Source organism: Falco punctatus, assembly GCF_963210335.1.
Source record: "Falco punctatus genome assembly, chromosome: 6".
Lineage (NCBI taxonomy): Eukaryota > Metazoa > Chordata > Aves > Falconiformes > Falconidae > Falco > Falco punctatus.
Genome location: NC_137585.1, coordinates 7,814,087 through 7,836,985, shown reverse-complemented (window position 1 = coordinate 7,836,985; position 22,899 = coordinate 7,814,087). Strand labels below are relative to the sequence as shown.

The following is a 22,899-nucleotide window of genomic DNA, read 5'->3' as shown; positions in this document are numbered from 1 at the left end:
TTCTTAAACTCAATTACTTTCAAAGGTCTAAAGAAAGCCTTAGATTTGAACCTCATTTAAGGGCACGCAGCTTTTATAACTTTTTATTACAGAGAAGGCAACCCATTCCGCCACCTGATCTCTCACTCTCCAGACATATTTTATGCAGTCTAAATAGCTGTTTATTTTGTGTGTATTGCAATTTTAAATCGCTCTGGCTCAAGTTCTTTTCAGACACGACCATCCTGCATTCCCCTCAGTGCAGGTGGACTGTGCACGCATACGTACTCACACAGAGTTTCTACTTCTGTTCCTTTTTGCTGCTTTCAGTAAAGGTTTGGCAGACTAAAGGTATGTCTTTCATTTTTGAATTTGGGAATACTTAATGCTGTGTTTTTGTGTTTTGCCTTAATGTTACTGGCAAAAAGCAAAAGGGAAAAATTAGAGCTGAGTCTTTGGGATAAATGAGCACACTCTTGGATTCACGGACCTGATTCTACCACTGTTAATGATACAGACAGCCTTATTCATGAAAGCAGTCCCACATGAGGAGGATTCCTTCACGTGGAAGGCATTGTAGAGCTTTCATGTGTTCCTGCAGGCTGTGGATTCTTTACCTGGTCTTGTGAATGGGGAGTAGTGACCATTCTGTCCTATAGGTAGAACAGGGTACAAACTAACCTCTGGCTGCAGGTGTTGGTGCGGGGAGAGCACATTAATATTCTGGATAAGGCAAAGAATTAGGAACTTACACAAATCAGGTTCCAATTCTAATCTCATGCTCTGGAGTGAATTACAGTTATTTCATCAGAGCTGACCAATTCAGAAACTGATGCATCAGTCTTTTTTACTGCAAATAGAATTTATTTACTCCTTCTCCTCAGCAGCATTCCATCAGTAATTTCCAACTTCTATTCAAAAGAAGGTAGGGCAATTAAAATTTATATCTAAATACACCATGTCTCTATTTATCCAGTATTTTCACGTGTATAATTTGCAAGAGTCTTAAGTTATAGTTAGCAGTAGCCAGATGAGTACAAAGTCACAAGAAACATCTTGCTTTGGGTATTCCATTAAGTGATCAAGGTATCAATGTTCATGCTTAGTTCAGGTGACAGTATTGGGCATGTGCAACATACTAGTACTGACTAATTTAAAACTACATTTTTCTTCTTGGTGTGGTAGCATTCTATGATGATGGCTTCTGCAGCTAGTTAGAAGCATACAAAGATAGTAGTAAAACATAAGCACCAGGTCTCCAAAGAATCCTACAGTTAGGCGTAAACATTCATAATTAGGTATATTTGGAATTACCAAACCTTTATTAAACAGGCATTGGTCACCACTTGCTTTGGATCTACTATGTCCACCAAAGGCTCCTTCATGGCAACATCCCTAATACAGGTCATGTCAAAGCCGTACACATTCTCCCACCCTGTCAATGCAAATGGATGTGTCAAAGATTAGCAGTAATAATAAAAATATTTTTTGTTTCTCAAAGCATCTTCCATTTGAAAGAATTTCTGCCATCCCTTAACTTTCAGCTCTCCTCTTTAATTCTTTGCTCCCTGCTCCGATCTTCTATGTCATTGCTATTTTACAGATAATGCAGTTGTGGCAAAATAACCTCTCAATGTACATCTTCGAACAAGTGGCCTTTGTTTTTTGGTGTCCCCAAAACTGTGTTATATGAGATTTTTCAATTTTCATGACTTTAAACATTTGAGAGTGTTGCCCAAAGTCATATAATATATCAGATTGAGACTTGGGAATAGCTGTTTAAGGCTATTCTATCCTTTCTTATCCATTCTCATTAATATTTCCTTTTTTTTTTTTATATAGATTGCTATTGAATCAGCAATCTGCATGCTTTTTTAATTATTTAAGTAGTCTTAGTTTCAGCAAGTGAATTACTGCGAGGAGTAGAATTACAGGTGTGTTTCAATATTTGGGGGATCCAAATATTAATCTGCATGTACACCATGACAAAAAAGCAAAATGTCTACCTTCTAAAAGATTTAAAAGCCATGCTGATCTTCTAGATTTGAACTGTTCTTCTGATTGCTTCTTATCTAGATGAGGGATTTTTTCTTTTTTTTTTCTTGAACAAAATGAAAACATCAAAACATTGAAAAGTACACTGGCTTTGCTTTTAATATTGCTTAACAAAATGAAAACAAAAACCTCTGAAAAAGTGAAATCTTAGTCTTGTGAATCATATGAGTCAAGGTACATTCAGTGCTCCATCTGAAAGTCTGAACTGAACACGGTGAACTTTTAAAAAAATAGTTTCAATACAAGCAGGGAGAACTGATAAACAGCAGTAGTGAGCATATTAGAAATGTCTTGTTTTTTCAGAGCATTTGTGCTACTAGCATTCCCAGGGGACTATGACTGAAAATATAATATAAGCAAAAAATCTGCATATTTCTAAATTGGAACAAATCTGGACATGAACAGTTCTTTGATATGTTATCTCTTTATTGGGCTGTGAGTTTCTCAGTATTTCAGGGGAGCTGGTGGTTCAAAACTTTGGTTTCAGGCATCACAAGCATGTAGGAACTATTATATTTATAGAAGCTATATGTTTTTATGTGGTTACTCAGAAAAGATTAGCTAGGAAACCCTGCAGGACCAATTTATTAACAGAGTTTTTGGGGCTTCCATTGCTTGATGTATCTCATCCTACATGGGATGCCTTTGAAATTTATGCCACAGTCTGTGTTAGACAGAGACCTGTCACAGGAGTTAAAAGATAAAATTATATGTTTAGCATTTTGTAGGAAATGAGAGTAATTGACTGCAGTAGTACTGTGGCATTAATGAGAAATCAGAAGTCAGATTTTTTTTAGAAACCTCGTATTGCATTATTTCTTATTCAACATGGTGGTTCTGGAGTGCCCTTTGAAATGCTCAGCCCTGCATCTCATATGAAGGCAAGACTTTATCCACCTTAAGAAAGAAAGAAAAGAAAAGAAAAAAGATGAAAAATTGACATGTAAGGAGACACCATCAAGAATTTCTAAACTGAAAAGGGAGACGAGATGGTGGTGCAGGTAGGTAGTGAGATGGAAATACCTGAAGAAGACACAGAAGTGTAAAAAGTGAGGGGAGGAAGGAAATCAGAGTTGAAATCATAAAATAAAGTTTCTTAAAAGAAAACAACATTTTAGAGGAGAAAATGAACCCAAAACATTTTTTAAAAATTATAAAATACACAAATTAAAAACAGATGGGTTAGCTGTGAGAAAAGAAAAAGGCTCAAGGCCTAGAAAGGAAGGGGTTCAAAAGCAAGGTGAAAGATGGCACTAGGGATTTTTTTTAGGCCAGAATGGCTTTGATTCCTTTACAGAATGGATGCCTTGTACATCCTTTTGAACCTGTAAATTTTGTAAGGTATTTAGCTGTCAAGGTCACCATACAACTCAGGAGAAAACCCTAGGCTGTGCTTGAGGAGTAGGTATTATTCTCCCTGGCACCTACACAGGCTTCTTGTCACTGCCCCACTGCACTGGCCTTGCTTTTGACCCAAAACAGCCATTTCGACCCATTGGCAGTTCTGCATCTTGGCGCTGAATTTGATCACAGAAACACCAAATTTATTTTCTGAGAGGAGCTGAGAGTCAAGGAATGAGGAGTCAGGCATTTTCATTTAAAGGTTGACTGAACACACTAATTTTACCCAAGCTTTTTTGCATGTGTCTTTAAATAATACAACTGCTTAGGAATTTTGTGATCATTTTTTTCCCCCTAATGGAAAATGCCTTTAAGTGAAATTGACCAGCTCTAAAAAATAAGTAAAAGCCAAAAAAAAGGAGAGAAATAAAAATAGAAAAGGAGAGTGAAATAATGTAGAACTTACTCATTTCATCAAAACTATTACGACCAAATAAATCCAAACTTGGGTGACCTGGGGGACAACAAGTTGAACATGAACCGGGAGTATGACCTTGTGGTGATGAAAGTGAACCACATGCTGAGATGTGAGGAGTGTCCAAGAAAACTGGGTTTGCTTAGCCTGGGGCAGCAAAGGCTAATGGTGGGACCTAATTGCTGTCTGCTGCTACGGAAATATAGAAAAAGTCCGATTCCCTTCAGGTGACAAGGGACAATGAGGGCATGTTTCAGCATGGAAAATTCTGACTGGATATTCAGAAACATGTGTGCTCCTGAGGGTGCCTCAACGTTTGAAGAGGTGCCCAGAGAAGCTGTGGAATCCCGATCTTCTGGCTGCAGGGCAGGGCCCTGAGTGACCTGCTTTAATTGTGCAATCTGGCCAGCTTTGAGCGGGAGGCTGGGCTAGGTGACGTGCAGAGGTCACTAACAGCACAAGTTAGTCAATGAAACTTTCAAGGAAAAACCCCAACATTTTCAATGTAAAGGAAAAGTCAATTTTCTGCATTTACAAAGTAAACCAAAAACAGTTTAGAACTCTTTATTCACATCAAAATAAACCAGAAATTTCTGATCCTTATTTTTCCTTTAAAAATTCTAACATGAAGTGTTTCAAGATGTTAAAAAAGCATTACATGTTCTTTTTCTTCTTGGCATGCTTTTTAGTGAGATAGCATTTCTTCTAGTCTTATTTCTTAACATTTACAACTAATTTGCATCTTATTAATTTTTCCAATCTTGTTATTTTAAAAACAAAACCCCAGCACCTGGATGGCAAAAGAGTATTACCAGTTTTAATGGCAGTTATGTGGGATGATGTATTTATCAAAACCAAAACTAGATCTCCTAAAATCCACATATTAAAATAGAGGTAGCAGTATCAATATAACTCTAAGAAAGGTCTACATTAATTTATTCATACATCTTTCCTTCGTGCACTTGAAATTACTGCAAGTTTCCTGAATTTATCACCAGACTAGAGTTTTCTCAGTGTTCATGTTTATACTGGAATTCTGGCCTGGTCACTGTGATTTCTTGGCTTTTGCAAAACTTTTGCCAGCAAAGAGATTACAGTAGGCCACTATAAATCAAATATTTTAAGGAAATCACCATAGAAAAGTATTACTGTCAGGCATTTACTCACAGTGAATTTTGAAGTCCTTGTACTGTCTGTCTTCAATTGCTACCACGTACAAAGCAGCTCGGTCTGGAAACATTAGCCCTCCAGGTTTCTGTTGATGAATTGTGGGGAAATGGATCTCGTAATCTATTCACCTGACAAAGACATCACATTTTGAACTGCACATACAAAAACCAGACAAGCACCCCTTGCATGCCTTTATTTTTTCCCTTCAGATTGTCACATCAGCTTTAATCTCAGCAACTCTTGCAGCCTGTAGCAATGCCATTAGGTAGCATCTATACGAATTTCACCAGCAGTTAATCAAAAGCAAAGCTCTTTCGCCAAGATTCCCTTTGTTAATCTTTTTGTTTAAGCCCAAGAAGTGGCACTTGGAGATGTAACTGTGTCTTGTTACAGTGACAGTAGGAGAGGGAAGGCTTGTAGTCAGAAAATAAATGATTGCTCCAGCAAGGAGCATGACATGCAGAGCACCTACCAGCCACTTGTCTCGTGCGAAGATGACTGTGTTTAACATTGACTCATAGAACAGACAGTAACCCATCCACTCGCTGATGATGATGTCTACTTTATCCACAGGTAATTCAACTTCTTCCACTTTACCTTTAAATATTGTGATTACTGAAAAAAGAATCCAAAGAAATATGTTTCACATAATAAAACACCTGACTAACTCCCTTACTGGTGAGTAGCAGGCTGCCCTTTGCAATATGATTCTCTTCTTGAATGCCTGTAGATAAGGGGTGACTCCATGGATTTTACACTATTTTAAAGCTACTTGTGGTAAGTATAATAAACACAAATTTTGTATCAGTATAAAAGGGAAAAAAACCCCAACCAACCCAAACCAAGTAAAACACATATATAAAAAACAACAGAAAAACAGCCTTACCTGGTTACCTGCATGATCTCATTTTACACACCCTTTGGAATTTGGAGGATTTCTAGAACATTGACCAAGTAAGGCAAAGAACCCACTAGAATCCTTTAAAAATCCCTGTAGGTTTGCACATACATGATCTCATCACTGAGCTATTAGAGATTTATGGAACTAGGATCTAATTCTTGTCTGATTTTCAAAGATACTATGCTGGCTTCACAATGAGGAAACTACAGCTTATTTCTTCTGTGAATTCTGGGGTGCTGACTCAACTGAGAAAGTCAGATCTAGCCTGACAGTACACAAACAACCAAGTTTGTACAAACACAGTTACCTCATGAAAAACATTTCTCATTCCTTTCTGCTTCGTGATTGAATCTTTTATAGCATACTGGCATTTTCACTCTGAATCTTCTTTCTGATTTAGACTTGCATAACCTTCCATAGTTATCTAAAGTGACTGCTGGAAAACATTGCTGGCAGGTATTTTGTCACCAAATTAGTTTCAAGGAAATTAAAAATGTTGCTGGAAGTTTGATGTAATAGAATACCAGATCCTCAGAGACACTAATACAAAACAGAGCATTAAATTACTGGCAGTACTGTATACTGCTTACAGGAGACTGGGCATGCACTGCAAAAGCAAATCAAGAAGCAATTATAGAACTGGTTAATACTAGAACAGATGTTTTCCTTAAAGGAAAGTTAAATGCTGGTTCATATTTAGTTTAGTTGTAACAAATAATTTTGTTTTAGGGTCATTACACAATTCACCAATCATTCTTGCATTTTTTTTATATATGTCCTATTTACAAATGTATTCAAATTCTTTAGACAAATAATTTGAAACTTGTGTTTGTCTGCTATTTACGTGTTTGTTACAGTGGGTAAAGTCTCATGGTTCTGGATTCTTCCTTACCAAGGTAACCGATGAACTTGAAATTCAGGAATAAAGTAAGGACAGAAGAAATATTTTTCTTTCCATTACTAATTTATAAGATTGCTGTATTACTCTCAATAAACGACAGTTTTTAGTGATGGCATTTTCTATTGATGAACATGTTCAACATTCAGTTTGAGGAAGATGAACACACTTTCATTTAGCTAGAACTTGGTTAGCTGTTTAAGGGTGGAAGTGTGAGCAGAGTGATTTTGAGAACTCAGTCCAGGGAAGATGTGGTTTCATCTTTTCAAAACACATGCAGTACTAGTAGTACTCTAACCAGATGCCGCCACTTTATTTGCATAGCAAACTTCTAATCCAGACTGTCCCCCTAAGAAATTGAGAACACTGATTCAGACTGGGAACACAAAATATCAGCTGGTAAGAGCAACCTGACTGGAAAAGAGCAGAGTTCCCTTTTCCTTCCCCTTCTTTAAACTCCTTAGTAGCTCAATAGTTCATCTGTTGTTATACTGAAGACTCTTCATGTCTACAAGCTCCAGCCACGAGTTCTCTTTAGTTCTCTTTTCTCCCGAGAACTTTCACTGCCACAATTATTTTGGAGTGAATTTTAGCACTGTTGACAGCTGCCAGTGACACACCTGCAGACTTTGGAGCCCTCTGTTTACACCCAGAACAGCCACAGTGCAAGCAGCATCAGCACAAGTTCCTCCCACCTCCCTTCAATTTGATGAAACATCTTCATAAGGCATCATGTGGGAACAGATTGTATCTGTTCTGGAAACAGTGGGTTTTCTCTTGGTTACCCCCTTTTGCTGACTCTGCATTTCTCTAAACAATTAGGGGGGGAGAAAGAAAAAAATTCCATGACCAACTAGATCCTTTGGCTCAGCACGTGGCTGCATTAAAATGAAAGTGAATGTGGGTCAGTGTAAAGTGTGTAAATGGTAGTTTGGTTGTGCAATTTGTCTATATTGGAGAGCAAACTGCAGTCCAGCCAGACTGCTGAGCCTGTCCAGGCGAGTCTCCTGCCAAAGGGGAGGGGTCTCTGCTTCTTCATCCACAGTTTTTCCAAGGGCTCTCTCCTTGGAGAAACAGGAGGAAGAAGCAGTGATAAATACCTTCTGCAGCCTCTGGAGCACACTGGATCCTTCTTATTTATTCTGACAGTGAACCCTTCACACACAATTCCTGTTGCTGGAAATCCAAACATGAATTTGTTTGCAGTATGCTGTTTGTGTAGCTATTTGATGAAAGACCATTCTGGGAATATACGGGCTCTGCACCAAAGGTGCAGGATAACCAAGCTCAGGGCACCACCTCCTCGTTTTAGTGCCTTACCCCTACTGTGGAGGAGAGTATTTTCTGGTCCTTTGCTTCCTTCTTTTTCTTAGCCAAAAGTTGCACACATTTGCTGACCTCTTATATACCGCATCACTGCTGTCTCTTTCACACCACACCACTTGAACACGCATGCTGTACAATAAATTCTCCTCCCAAACAGCTCTGTGTTAGTCAGAAGCTGCCAGTGACAACAATAAAAATCAGAACAGATCCAAACCAGAACAGAAATCTATTTCTGCGCATGTGCTAGCAGAGCATCAGCGCAGATGCAGCTAAAAGCGGGGGCAAACGATATGGTCTAGCTAGCTATGACCTGCATTGCTCTGCAGCAAAGGCAAGCTCTTCACAAAAAGCACGTTTAAATAAGAACTGCCTCATAGCCTCAGTTTAAAAAAGCCTGGGTTTTTAGGTTGTTAGTAGTTTTTTTAGAAGTTGGAAGTCAGAAGAAACTTTAGTGAAAAATCTGTATCGATAAGGAATACTTTTTGGTTTGAACCTTATTTCAATTTGAATGTAAGTGTGTGTCAATCCCACTTAAGAGATAACATGGAATTCAAATGGCAGAATTAATTTGAAAAGTTCAGTTCTAATGTGGGGCCTTCTGTCTGCTTTGCTAAATCAAACTGCCCACAGATTAGTCCTATTTGCTTCTGTCGTCTGTGAGCCTAGAAGTAAATGCAGAAGTAACTTTTCCCATGAGGAATTGCTGTAGTGCCTAGAATGAGGTGTTTAGTTTTGTATTTACATGAGTAAATTATGCAAAACTACCATTTATATATAAACCACACAACACAAATAAATCAGAAAAAGTGAAACAGTTATCCCCTCTTTCTCCTGAAGAAAATATTTTTATGTATGCCTTACTGTTGTCCAAGTGGTTAGCCTTGATAATTTTTTCTGAGTAGTCAGATATACTTGAGCATTCAATCTAGGAAAAAAAAAGAAAGCAAGAGGAAGAGTAATTCTGTATTAGAGATCTCAGATAAAAACCAAACCAAACCCTCAAAATCTACTGAAGGCAGCAAAGACCCTGCAGAGCATGTAATTATTGATAAAGAGTAAATCAAACCTGTGTGGGCAGGATCATGATCAATGATATCTTAACATTTAAACTGCAGTCTGTGTTTGAGTTAAACAGGCTATATAGAAAAGATTGTTTCTAAAACTGTTGAAATGTGTAAAAAGAGAGGCCCTAACCAGAAAATTACATAATTTATTAATGATGTTATTTAATTTATTCCTGCTACTTCAGAACATTGCCTCATTCCCCCCGAAAAGTCTGCTGAAGGGAATGAATTAGCATGGTGCTACATTTCTTCACGTATTTTAAAACAAAACACATTCAAACTTCGTGAATAGTGTTAAAATTCAAACTATGCCAATAGTGGTCTATGTCAAGAAGCAATTGCCTTTCTCTGTGAAAAATCTATCATCTTTTTCAATGCATAAAAAAAAAAATATGCAGACATTTTATATATAAGAAATTACTGAAATTTCTGTATTTACAAAGACGTCCAGATCTGCATGTCTTTTCCTGTGCCCAGTTCTGTGCTTCCATTAGAAAAGAAATTACCAACTACCTCCTAGTTTTAGATTTGCCTATTTGCACTCACAGATAGCAGAACAGTAGATGGAAGGACACACAAATCCCTTTTCTTTTTATATAGGCCCGTGAAACAGCTAAACATAATAGCAGGCATAATATCAATCCCCGTCCCCACGGGAACACGAGCATTAATTCTGCTTGGCTTGCCTGTGGCGTTAAACTGCACCTTAAGATGTCTGACTTACCAGCCTGAAAATAAACCAAAACTGGCATGTAGAAAGGACCACCAGAGTGCCAGTCCAGAGAGTCCAAGGAAGAAATCCTTTGGGGAGAACTCTGTCCTTTTTTTCCACCCAGATCCTTCTTCCCTTACTGTAAACAGTATAGACTCTATGCCTTGCCTATACTTACAGCTGTTACCACATACTCAGTTTTCCTGCCTGTATTCACATCTGTCTGGCATTTTCAATTCCATTGCCTATTCTTTCTGCTTGTTCAGGATGATTTTTAAATAAAGCATGGGTACATAGGTGTTTGAAGGTGGCTTTTCAACCTTTCCAAAGAAAAAGATGCAAAGACATAAAAAGTTCTATTTCATGAATGACTACACGTTTCCAAAATAAGCTTCATTCTCAAAGAAGCAAAATAACAAACCCCCCAAACTCAAATATTCCAAAAAGAAATATATATTTTGGAAAATAAACTTGCTTTAGGGTGGCTAGAACTGTTTGCCTCTATTATGACTTGGATTATATATTGTGGTACCTTTTTATTTTAAAAAGCAACCCATTTCAGAAAAAGAAAATACTGAATTCTGTAGGTTAAGAATCAGGAAGAAACGTCAGTGTTGTCAGGTTTTTCCCCAATTCTCTTTCAAGTCAGTGATCTTCTCAATTCTGTCCTGTTTTACAAAGCCCTTGGATTTCATGAGAACTGTGTGTTCCAATGAAAGATGTCCGTACCTCCATTTACAATCATAGAATGGTTTGGGTTGGAAAAGACCTTCAAAAATTATGTAGTCCAACCTCCCTGCCATAGGCAGGAACACCTTCCACTAGATCAGGTTGTTCAAAACGCCATCTGACCACACCTTGAACACTTCCAGGGATGGGGCATCCACAACGTCTCTGGGCAACCTGTCCCAGTGCCTCATCACCCTCATCATAAAAAAATTCTTCCTTATATCCAGCCTAAATCTACCCACTTTCAGTTTAAAACCATTACCCCTTGTACTATCGCTACAGGCCCTGGTAAAAAGCTTTTCTTCACTTTTCTAATAAGACCCTTTTGTATATTGAAAGGCCGCAATAAGATCTCCCTTCTCTTCTCCAGGCTGAACAATCCCAACTCTCTCAGCCTTTATAGGAGAGGTGCTCCAGCCCCCTGATCATTTTCGTGGCCTCCTCTGGACCCACTGTAACAGGTTCATGTCTTTCTTGTACCAGGGTCCCCAGAGCTGGATGCAGTACTCCAGATGGGGTCTCACCAGAGCAGAGTAGAGGGGGAGGATAACTTCCCTTGACCTGCTGGCCACAGTTCGTTTTACACAGCTTGGGATACAATTGGCTTTCTAACCTGTAAGCACACACTGCTGGCTCATACCCAATCTCCCATCCACCAGTGTTCCTAAAGACCTTTTCTGCAGAGCTGCTCCCAATCAATTTATCACCACCCAGTCTTTACCGACATTGGGGATTGCCTTGTTGCAAGGGAAGGACCTTGCACTTGGCCTTGTTGAACTTCATGAGGTTCACACTGGTCCACTTCTCAAGCCTGTCAAGGTCCCTCTGGACAGCATCCCTTTCCCTCAAGTATATCAGCTGCCCCCCTCAGCTTTGTGTCATCTGCAGGCCTCTGAGGGTGAAGATACTAAATAGCAGTGGTCCCAGTATGGGCCCTTGAGTTTCTCCAGCTATATCTAGTTCTGTATGTGTGTATGCATCTCATTTTACTTCTCAGTCTTCAGTAACGCTGCAAATGTCTCCTCTTTTACTGAGGTCTTTGGGTCTTCTTCTGAAACTGCTGCCACATTCCCAGATTTTTATCCTGGGCTGTGTCCTTGTCATCATCTTTTTATCCAAATCGGTTAACATCTGACATGTGCCTTCATTTTATGTGTCTAACTTCTTCACACCTACACTGTTTTGTTTGTCTGAAAATACCATTCTGCTGCAGTGATTGTCCTGAATTTTGTGTGACTGAGTGCAGCAGATGAACCAAGGTTTCAAGGTACAATTGAATGTATTTTTCTGTCCCTCACTCACCCCTCCCAAGCACCAACAGCCACATGCCAGTCCTATCTTTGCATGTCTTATAACATATATATGTTTGCTTTTTAAAAGGAACACTTGCAGTTTCCGTTGGCACTCTTTGCCAATAGGACCATAAAGACCGGATTTGACTGTAAGGCTGCCACTGCCAGATCTCTGAAATATCTTCTTTTCCAATACAAATACAACTCCGTAGCTTGCTGTATGATCGGGTTCATCGTGAGGTAGCTCATGTGGCGAAGAAGTTGAAACTCAGGCTGTAGCAGAGGAGTTTTGCACCTAACCGAGTTCCTTTGGGAGTTGTTTCCCGGAGAGCATGCCCCCCAGCTTCAGTGCTGACCAGTCTGGGTGGGCCGACACTGGTGTGTCACTGAGCGTTGTAAAAACCTGAGGTACCACATGAACTGTAAAAAAGGTCCAAAGCAAAAAAAAAAAAACCACAACAACAACAAACCTGTGGAATTTTCTGCCAGAGAATCAGATAAGCACCAGTGCCAGCACAGGGGAGGGAGGAAGACCATATGGTCAGGGATCTGGGAGATAGGAAGGTGGGAGCACAGCATCATCATTTTGTATATGCACTTTCAAAGCACCGCGACATCCTTGTGAGACCTGCATTTCTGCATCACGGAAGCCTCACTCCCCAAGGCTTTGAGATAATAAATTGTGTACTTGGTTTACAACAAATATATGCCAGCTGCCAATTCCATATAAGTCTCATGCTTAAACTCTAAACCTTTTGCCAGCACCTCCTGATTTCAGCTATCTATACTTCTATGCTCTAGCGTGATACTCATGAAGATGTGCCACTCAGAATTATATTGGATTTTGTAAATATAAGCCTGAGAATTGAACAGGAGTCCTGGCGTTTCATGTATCGTTACCATTAATAAAGACACACAGATTAGATACTCAGTGACATCAATGTCTTCAACTGCAGAGATGTAGTCAACTTAATTTTATTTTTAAAATTGTTGAAGAATTACACAGAGAAATAAAATCTACTTACTCTTTTCTGTGTTGTGCCTGCAGGGCAAACAGTAGTACAAAGCAAAAAGAAGCTGTATTTGTCATTTTAAAGTCAGCACAAATAACTGAGTATAATTAGGAAGCAAATTATGCTCTCTCTAATGACTTCTCTGCAGAGAAATGCACATTCATACTCAGGAGAGCTAACTGGCTTCTTCAAGGACCTATGTGGAGGGACCCCATGGGTTAGGGCTCTAGAAGGTACAAGGGTCCAAGAGAGCTGGCTAATATTCAAGCATCACTTCCTCAAGCTCAAGGTAGGTGCATCCCTATGAGTAACAAATCAAGCAAAAGGGGCAGGAGACCTGCACGGGTGAGCAAGGAGCATCTGGCAAACCTCAAACAGAAGAAGGAAGTTCACAGGATGTGGAAAAAGGGACAGGCCACTTGGGGGGAATATAGCAACGTTGTCAGAACATGCAGGGATGCAACAAAGGCGGCTAAGATCTGTTTGGAATTAAATCTGTTGAGGGTTGTTATGGGCAATGAGAAGAGCTGCTTCAAGTACATCAGTAGGAAGAGGGTGACTGGGGAAAATGTGGGCCTCTGCCAAATGAGGTGGGTGCCCTGGTGCTGAAGGATACAAAGGAGGCAGAGTTACTGAATGCCGCCCTTGCTTCAGTCTTTAACTGCCAAGGCCAGCCCTCAGGATCCTGTAGGCAAGAGAGAAAGTCTGGAGAAAGGAAGACTTTCCCTTGGTCGAGGAGCATCATGTTAGAGATCATTTAAGGAAACCTGATGCCCAGAAATCAATGGGCCCTGATGGGTTACTGAGGAAGCTGGCAGATGTTACTGGAAAACCACTCTCCATCATCTTTGAAAGGTCATGGAGAACAGGAGAGGTGCCTGAGGACTGCAAAAGGCAGCATCCCTCCAGTCTTCAAAAACAGCTAGAAGTAGGACCCAGGCCGGTCAGCCTCACTTCCATCCCTGGAAAGGTGATGAAACGGCTCATCCTGGAGGTCTTCTTTACTCCTGATAACCTTCTTTTCCTCATGTTTCGTCAACATGGATTCACCAAGGGGAAATCACGCTTGATGAACCTGATAGCCTTCTATGATGGGATGACTGGCTGGGTAGATGAGGAGAGAGCAGTGGCTGTTGTCTACCTTGACCTCAGAGAGGCTTCTGACACTGTCTCCCGTAACACCCCCACAGGTAAGCGCAGGCAGCGTGGGGTAGATGGGCAGACAGTGAGGTGGGCTGAGAACTGGCTGAATGGCAGAGCTCAGAGGGTTGTGATCAACAGCGCAGTCTGGCTGGGGGCTGGTAGCTACTGGTGTTCCCCAGGGGTCAGTACTGGGTCCAGTCCTGTTCAACTTCTTCATCAGTGTCCTGTATGAAGGGACTGGGCGCACCCTCAGCAAGTTTGCCGGTGATGCCAAGCTGGGAGCAGTGGCTGACACACCAGGAGGCTGCGCTGCCTTCAGTGAGACCTGGGCAGGCTGGAGGGCTGGGCACAGAGGAACCTGGTGAAGCTCAACACAGGTCCTGCCCCTGGGGGGGAACAACCCTACGCACCAGGACAGGCTGGGGCTGGCCTGCTGGGGGGCGGCTCTGTGGAGAAGGACTGGGAGTCCTGGTGGGCAGCAAGTTGCCCACGGCCCAGCAGTGTGTCCTGGTGGCCAGGGAGGACAATGGGATCCCAGGGTGCGTTAGGAGGAACGTGGCCAGCAGGTCAGGGGAGGTGATCCTGCCCCTCTGCTCTGCCCTGGTGAGGCTGCATCTGGAGTGCTGTGTCCAGCGCTGGGCTCCCCAGTTCGAGAGAGACAGGGAACTACTGGAGAGGGTCCAGCGGAGGGCTACAAAGCTGACTCAGGGGACTGGAACATCTCCCTTGGGAGGAAAGGCTGAGAGAGCTGGGCCTGTTCAGCCTGGAGAAGAGATGACAGAGGGGATCTTCCCAATGTCTACAAATGCCTCAAGTGCAAGTATCGAGAGGATGGGACCAGCCTCCTTTCAGTGGCACCCAGTGACAGAACAAGGGGCAACAGGCACAAACTGTAACACAAGAAGTTCCACCTGAATATAAGGAAGAACTTCTTTACCTTGAGGGTGACAGAGCACGGAACAGGCTGCCCAGAGAGGCTGTGGAGTCTCCTTCTCTGGAAACATTCAAAACCCACCTGGATGTGACCCTGTGCAACCTACTGTAGGCGAACCTGCATTATCAGGAGGATGCACTAGATGATCTCCAGAGGTCCTTTACCAACCCCAACCATTCTGTGATTGTGTAAAGTTCAATGTATTTAAGGCAATCATTCCCATCTGCCTCTGAAAAGTGTTATCGTTGGCACAGAAAACATGCTTTCTTCCATGATTTGCTGAGTTGTAACGTACAGGGAAAAACGTATTAAAGAAATTTGTTTCCAAGACTACAAAGTTGCAGAACTTAAGAATTTTAAAAAGCAAGATAATTCCTTTGACCCCCTTGAGTAGGAGTGAGTCCCTTGAAAATTTTTTTGCAGCTGACAAGAAGTGTGGCTATGTACCAGATCACCAAAAATTCCACGCAAGAAAAAACATCATGTCTCTCTTTGGAAAAGGCACACTACTGCAAGTCACAGAAAGCAACAGAACTCCACTAAAGTCACTGTAAATCAAGCCACACAGGAGCTTGGAGAGAAGAATTTCAAGCCATGACAAGTAAGAAAATGTATATCACCAAGCTAAATTCTAAGGCAAAAATGCACAAACAAGTCAAAATATGAGAGAAACTGTTCTTACCCCATATACCTTCTTGGCTCCTGCCTTTGCAGCAAACATGGAGAGGATTCCCGTGCCACTTCCAACATCAAGGACAATCTTATCCTTAAAAACATGCTTATTGTGATACATTGAGTTTCTATAGGTTAATGTGCGCACTTCGTCCTTTAACATTTCCTGTTATGAAAAAAAGACACCATTGTGTTATTTGAAGTGCTTATATGCATTCATTGCTGCTGAATGTATTCCTTGATTATAATTTAAGCATTATTAATACACAATCTAAAGAGTTTTTCAAGTAGTTTGGGGTGCACACATCAAAGCAACTGCAAAATGCTAGCTACTTAGAATTGAATTATTAAGAAGCAGCATGATGCCCTTCGTACTATTTTATTTCTTCAAATATTACTTCACTGTTACAATTGACAACCAGAATGTAATCTAACCACAGCACTGCTTTGGGCATAAACAGAAGCCATACAGAAATCCCAGCTTTCCTTTTCTCTTAAATCATGCACAACCTAGAGCCTCAGCAGAGGGACTTTCTGAGGTTCCTCTTTGAACGCAAAAGAAATCGTTCTATAAACTGTTATAAGGCAGCCATCTTGATAGCCTTGCCTAAAATGATGCAGGATGTCCACAGCAGAGCTTAGAGATGCTGTGCCATATGGTACTCGCTTATTGCTCTTCTGTTCACTCATTTATATGACCAATTTCCAGAAGATATTAGTGTATAACCTAGACCACTATCTTGTTGCAGCACTGTCAAAACTAGCCAGCTGCAACAAGGCTTTTACCATCCCATCCCAGGTTAACTTCAGTAAGTAGTTCCCACGCCTTGCCCCAGCACAGCCACCAATCCCCCAGAAGATTTCAAAAGTTCTTCTACTGTCCATGCTGTTCCTTCATCCTCTTCAGGCCAGTCCACCCTGTGGACTGCATGAACTGTAAAAAAGGTCCAAAGCCAAAAAAACACCTGGATGCCTACATCGAGGGCATGCACACGTGTACTCTCTCTCTCTCTCTCTTCTCCCTCTGTTTCTTCCAGGTCTGTCTTCACCCAGTGCTCCCCTTCCTCACCCCCCAGAGCTAATTAACTACTTAGCAGGAACCAGCCACAGCTGCACATTATCCATGTCAGCCAACCCACCGCCCCTGAAGCCAGCCCACAGCTGTATGTTATCAATGATAATTAACTGCCTTCATTCCTCTATAATTCCTCTACATACTACTACCATCTTGTCATAGTTTAAGCAAGTAAACAAATGGGGTTTTGAATTTCAGGTTAAGAAGGATCAGTTCACTGCCCAGCAGCCTTGAAGCACTAGTGCACTGAACTGTTGCATACATCATTTGCTCACTTAACTGTCTTGGCAGGATACTGTATGTCCTGTAGATGACTAAAAGACTGTTTTTATCATCATAAAGCATGGTTTGGTCAGGCAAAGAAAAAGGCAGAGGAACAATCCAAAAACACTGGAAAAGTGATGGGAGCACATTCTCATGGAAACTCTTTGCAAACATATCGAGGACAATAAGGTGATTGGGAGTGTTCAGCAGGATTTGGAGATGATGGACCACCTGACAGCTTTCTGTGGTGAAATAATGGGCTCTGTGGATGAGGGGACTGCATGCTTGTTTATCTTGATTTTAACAAGACTTTCAACACCATCTTCCATAACATACTCATTGAAAAATTGATGAAATACGGACTACGTAAATAGTCAGTGAATTGGACTGAAAACTAACTGAACTGCTGCTCTCAAAATGATGTGATCCGCAGCACAAAGTCCATCTGGAGGCCAGTCACTAGTGGTGTCCCCCCAGGAGTCAATACTGGCACCAATACTGTTGGATACCTTCAATAACAACATGGATGATGGGCAGAATGCAGTCTCAGCAAGTTTCCTGTTAATTGAAAACTGGGAGGAGTGGTTAATTTGCCAGATGGTTGTGCTGCAAATCAGAGGGATTTCAACAAGCTGAGGAAAGAACTGACAGGAATCTGAAGAAAGTCAACAAAGGGAAACACAAAGTCCAGCACTTGGGGAGGAATAACCTCACGCACTAGAACAGGCTGAGGACAGGCTGTCAGGAAAGCAGTGTTTTCTGAAAATTACCTGGGGAACCTGGTGGACAGCAGTTTCGACATAAGCCAGAAAGGTGCCCTTGCCACATTTTGGGCTGCACTGAAACAAGTGTCACCAGCAGATCAAGGGAGATGGTTCAGCACTGGTGAGACCACATCTGGGGTCCTGTGTCCAGCTCTGGGTTCCCCAGGACAAGAGATGTTGGAGCAGATCCAGTGAAGGCCCATAATGATGATTAAGGGATTGGAGCATCTGACATGTGAGAAGAGACTGAGAGAGCTGGAACTGTTCAGCCTTGACAAGAGAAGGCTTGAGAGATCCTATCAATGTGTATAAATACGTGTTCAGTTGGGGAGGAAAGGCGGCGGTTACCACTCTTCCCAGTGGTAACCAATTAAAGAACAAGAGGCGCAAATGGCATGAACAGGTTTATCAGAGCCTTGTCCAATCAGGTTTTAAATATGTCCATGGTTGGAGCCTCCATAGCCAGCATTTTACCGACTTCCCAGTAAAGAACATTGTTTTCCAATTAAGTTTGTGCCCGTGATATCAACCAGCTCCTTCAGCCCTGGTGGAGACAGCCCATCAAGTCCCATAGACTTACGTATGTCTGATTTAAGTGATCCTTCGCTGTTGAGGGTACGTCTTCCTCACTCTGGTCTTTGCCACTCATCTTAGAGACTCAGGAATCCTGAAGGCAAGTCTTGCCAGTAAAAGCCGAACTGAAGAGGTAATTTTCCATGTCCTTTGTCACCAGATACCCTGCCTCATTCAGCAACAGTCCCACCTTTTTCCCAGTTTTCATTTTGCTGTTAATACACCCAGAGAAGCCCTGCTTTGTTACCCTTCTCATCCCTTGCCAGATTCATGTCCAGACATAACTGAGCTTTTCTAACCCTGGCCCTGAAATTACTCCTGGGTCATTTGACCCTTCTTGTACCTCTTGTGTGCTTCTTTTTTGGTTTGAAATTTGTCAGAAGCTTCTTGTTCATTGATGCAGGTCTCCTGCCACCACTGCTTGACTTTATGCATGTCAGGATGGACCATTATTGGAGGATACAAGCCTTGAAAATCATCCACTTTTCCTGGACACCTCCTATCTGCAGGACCATCTCTTAATGAGATTTTTCCAAGCAGATCCCTGAAAAGGATGAAAAGGATCCATGCTCTCAGGATCCTGAACTTTACTATCTCATGGTCACTGCATCCAAGCCTGTCCTAACCACCACAACCCCAGCTGGTTCATTCCTTTTAGTAAGTATCAGGACCAGCAGAGCACCACACACCACCAACACCTCTGCCATCGATTCATCTGTGCCAGGAATTTATAATCCTTCACTCCAAAAATGTCCTGGATTGCTTACATCCTGTTGTTGCCTTTCAGCAGATACTGAAGGATTAAAGTCTCCCATGGACCAGAAATAAGACACGTCGCATGCAGACATGAGACTTCTTTCAGTTGCCTGAAGAAGACCTCTTCTACTTCTTCCTGCTTAGCTGGTGTGTAGCAGACACCCACAACAACGTCAATCATGTTGAGTTGCCATTTAATCCTGACCCATAAGCTCTCAGCTGAAACAGCATCCGTCCCACAGTGGATATAATTCCAGGCATTCGGTTGTTCTGACTCCCTTCTCATCTTCCCAGTCTGTCCCTCCTAAAGAGCCTGTATCCAGCTATTGTGGCGTTCCAGGCCTGTGAGCAATCTCACAGCCTCTCTTTTATCCCTATGAAACTGTAGCCCTGCAACTGCACACTGACCTCTAATTCCTCCTGTTAATTTCTCAGGCTTCATGTGTACTTACACTTGGGGTGGGCCCCCTTCTGCTGTGTTTTATGGACTGTGAGGTCTTGTCCACACCACCCTGCATCTTTTGCTTACCAACTTGGTCTACCACTTCCCCGTGTGACTGTGGGTCATCATGTCTTTCCTCTATCATTCTTAGCTTAAAGGTCTCCTCACCAGGTTGGCCAGCCTGTTGGCAAAGACGCTTTTGGCCTGGTTTGTCAGGTGGATTCCATGTCTTCCTAGCAGACCTCAATCCTCAAAGAGGGTCCCATAGACACGTCCCATAGAAAACACGTCATTACCATCAGCTGCACAACCAGTTGTGGACTTGCAGGAGCACTTCTCCTCAAGTCCTTCTCTGCATTGTTAGAACTAAGGCAAAAAACCACCTGGCACACCTTGCTTGTCATCCTAAGAGCTGTGTGGTCACACTTGATATGCTCCAGGTCTCATTAGTGCTCATGTGGAAGAGCAGCAGTAGTAATCCAAGGCCGGTCTAAGGGCTGGATGAATGTCAGCAGCCTCTCCACGATGTCACAGATTCAAAAGCTTAGACAGCAGGTCAGGTCAGCATATGGGGGCCTCTGTCCCCTGCAGGAGAGAGCCTTCCACTCTTATCACTTGTGGCTTCCTCCCAGTGCTTCTGTGTGGCTCAGGGCCAACTGGTTCTGATGCCTCATTGCACAGAACTTCCTGTCCCTCACCTACGGTGAAGGCACTGAACCTATTCTGCAGCTAGAGATCTGCGGGTGGATCAGGAGCCTTCCTCTGCTTGCCAGAAGTCACAAGTTTCCAACCTTTACCAGCAAAGGAGTCTCCACTTCCAAACCTGGTAAGTAGAGACTCTGACTGCCCCTCCTTTCAGTACAGCTGGAGATTTAGGCTGTAGTATCTTCAGGATCTTGGAGAAGATCCAGCTCGTCTCTTCCTCATCTCCATGGTGCTGTAAAGTCTGCCAGTGTCCTCTAGCAGCTCCTTTACTTGCTGACACAGATCCTGTGACCAGTGCACACCTCCTGCAGGCAAGGAGGCAACCTCCCACTTCCCAGCATCAGCAAGAGGCCCCAGATGCTCCCTGCGCTCCCTGAGACCTGCAAAGCTGCATCCTTCTACCAGGAACTCGACATGATTTGAGGTCTCTGATGTGTCTTCAATATTTCTCTTAGGTCTCCTTCCCACTCAATTGTTCCTCTATCTTCTTGCCTTCTTGGATTGAATTTCTGAATGCTACACTGGTAAGATGTATTCTGTTTATGTACACACCCCATAAACAATCACTAGAATAATGGAAATAGATACTGTTTATGATGTGGTTTGTGAGAAGTGCAGCTGATTTCACAGTGGCCTTTTTACATCCTAGTCTTTAAGATTCCATCCTCTTGGGTCACGTAAATATAAGATACTAGTGTCCTCTTTAGAATTGGTCTATAGTCAGTTTTGGGATGGTAAATACGGATCACTGTGTATTTTGAATTCTTTCCGGGAGTGTATTTACTGGGGGCTGTTGGGCTATATGTTCCCATTAATGCAGCCTGTGCATTCAAACACATGCCAGGAGTCAAGAAATTACTTGGCTTCTCATGTCAGTTGAGTAGCTGTTCTGCTGGCATCGGTACTCAAACATGCAAGCGAACTAAAGACCTAACAACAATAAGGTAGTTTCCATGTGTGGTTGGGATAGTTTGTGACCTTCATAAATGCATTAAATCGATGCACTCATGAAGATCACCACTGTACAGATAGCTAATATAAGCTCTGTGGATCATACATGAGGGATAAATAGCTAATAAACCAAAGAAAACATTTTAATTGTTATTATTATGTAATAATTGCTGAAATAAAAATAAATATTACCTCATGAATTCCAAAGTGAGCATAGGAATCAAAGTAATAATCCCTGGATGTCATCTCTTCTGGATTGATAAGCTTTGCCATCTTGCCTCGGCCCGGGCAGCTTGGTTGCAATGGAACATGTATGACAGATTGAACTGGCTTTGGAACGACGGTAGGCTGAGGAGGCTGGGATGGGATGGGGCAAACCTAGGAAAAGATGGAATATTGTTAAAGGACATAATTAAAAGAAAATGTTTCTCTCTACATCTAGCATAGTGATATTGTTGTAACGAGCTAGGAGATAGTAAGACCAAAGACATTTGGGGTATCATAAGTGAAATTTAGGCTGCCTTCCGTTCCTGGCTCTATAAATTATCTTCTCCATCTTGGAAAATTTCCGTAATGGCTTTTTCCTTGATGTTCCTCTGCAGATACCTACACCAGTGCAGAGCAGTGGCACATTATTGGTGTTGGCTGAAGTGGGTGACTTCAAATATTGACACAAGGCAGTTAAGAGTTAGGTTTTCTCCTTTAGTGTCTTTTTTTCTGTCAAACTACCACAGCTTTGTGAGAGATAACTTGTGATAAACAAATAGTTCCCCTGCAAAGAAGAGCTCATAATCAAAGCATGTTGAACAGAGTGTTGCCAACAAAAAGGACAGGATTCACAACTGATTCATAATTGTCGGGTAATGTATCTGGCTGTATTGATGTGGTAGATCTGAGAATGCTCACAGTATCTGAAAGTCCCTGACACTATCTGAAAGTCTCTCAGCATGTCCAGAGAGCATCATAGGGAGCTGTGTGGGATATGTGATCCCTAATTTAGTTTCCTGTTGCTGGGAGATGCAGGAGTTATTTATTACCAAGACCTGGCTTACTGCACTTCATTCTTCCTTGCATATTGCATCTCCATCGCCAATATTTCAACAGACCCAGAATGCTTACACCTCTTGCACCCAGATTTGACACTTGTAGCACCCGAGACAGAAAGTCGAATGCTTCAGTTATGGTCTGGCCCATGAGCACATCTACATGCTTAATGTGAGCAAAATGCTAAAAACTGAGAAAGATTGAGCAAGACGCTACAGCTTAAACATGTGCACTAAGTCACCTGCAAATTATGGGTCAACAAATTCACATATTGAGAAGGCCAGTCCTGCTTAAAATATGTCACCTCCTTTTATACTTTTTTTTTTATATATATATAAATTATTTTAAGGTTTAGTAGTTTCCCAGTGGGGACCAGATTTGCCCGAGCTTCTCCTAGATACTTTCATAAAGTTCACTTTATGTTCTATAGCTTGATACTGCAAGACATCAATTCCTTGTACTCTCTCTGAATAGCATCAATTAGCCTAGTTTAGTTTACTTCAATATATAAAAAAACCCCACACATTTTTCCCTTGTTCATTTGAAGATTTAAACATGTCACCTTTTCATGTTTTCTTTGGTCCATCTGTGAAAAGTGAATACTAGTAGTTGACGTCCCTG

The 22,899-nt window shown here is 41.8% G+C and overlaps 1 protein-coding gene across 2 annotated transcripts in view; it reads right to left on the bottom strand.

Annotated features, from left to right (window-relative positions):
• PRMT8 (protein arginine methyltransferase 8) overlaps nucleotides 1-22,899 on the bottom strand; it is an 85,751-nt gene that overhangs the window by 26,506 nt on the left and 36,346 nt on the right. Inside the window, exons 2-8 of one of the 2 annotated variants that reach the window (XM_080393656.1) lie at nucleotides 21,427-21,612; nucleotides 15,715-15,870; nucleotides 9,007-9,070; nucleotides 5,493-5,635; nucleotides 5,018-5,105; nucleotides 3,842-3,889; nucleotides 1,299-1,414 (exon numbers count right to left, since the gene is read on the bottom strand). In XM_080393656.1, coding sequence (XP_080249782.1) covers nucleotides 1,299-1,414; nucleotides 3,842-3,889; nucleotides 5,018-5,105; nucleotides 5,493-5,635; nucleotides 9,007-9,070; nucleotides 15,715-15,870; nucleotides 21,427-21,612 — 801 coding nt within the window. The remainder of the gene's footprint in view (nucleotides 1-1,298; nucleotides 1,415-3,841; nucleotides 3,890-5,017; nucleotides 5,106-5,492; nucleotides 5,636-9,006; nucleotides 9,071-15,714; nucleotides 15,871-21,426; nucleotides 21,613-22,899) is intronic. The other variant, XM_080393657.1, reaches the window with a different exon arrangement.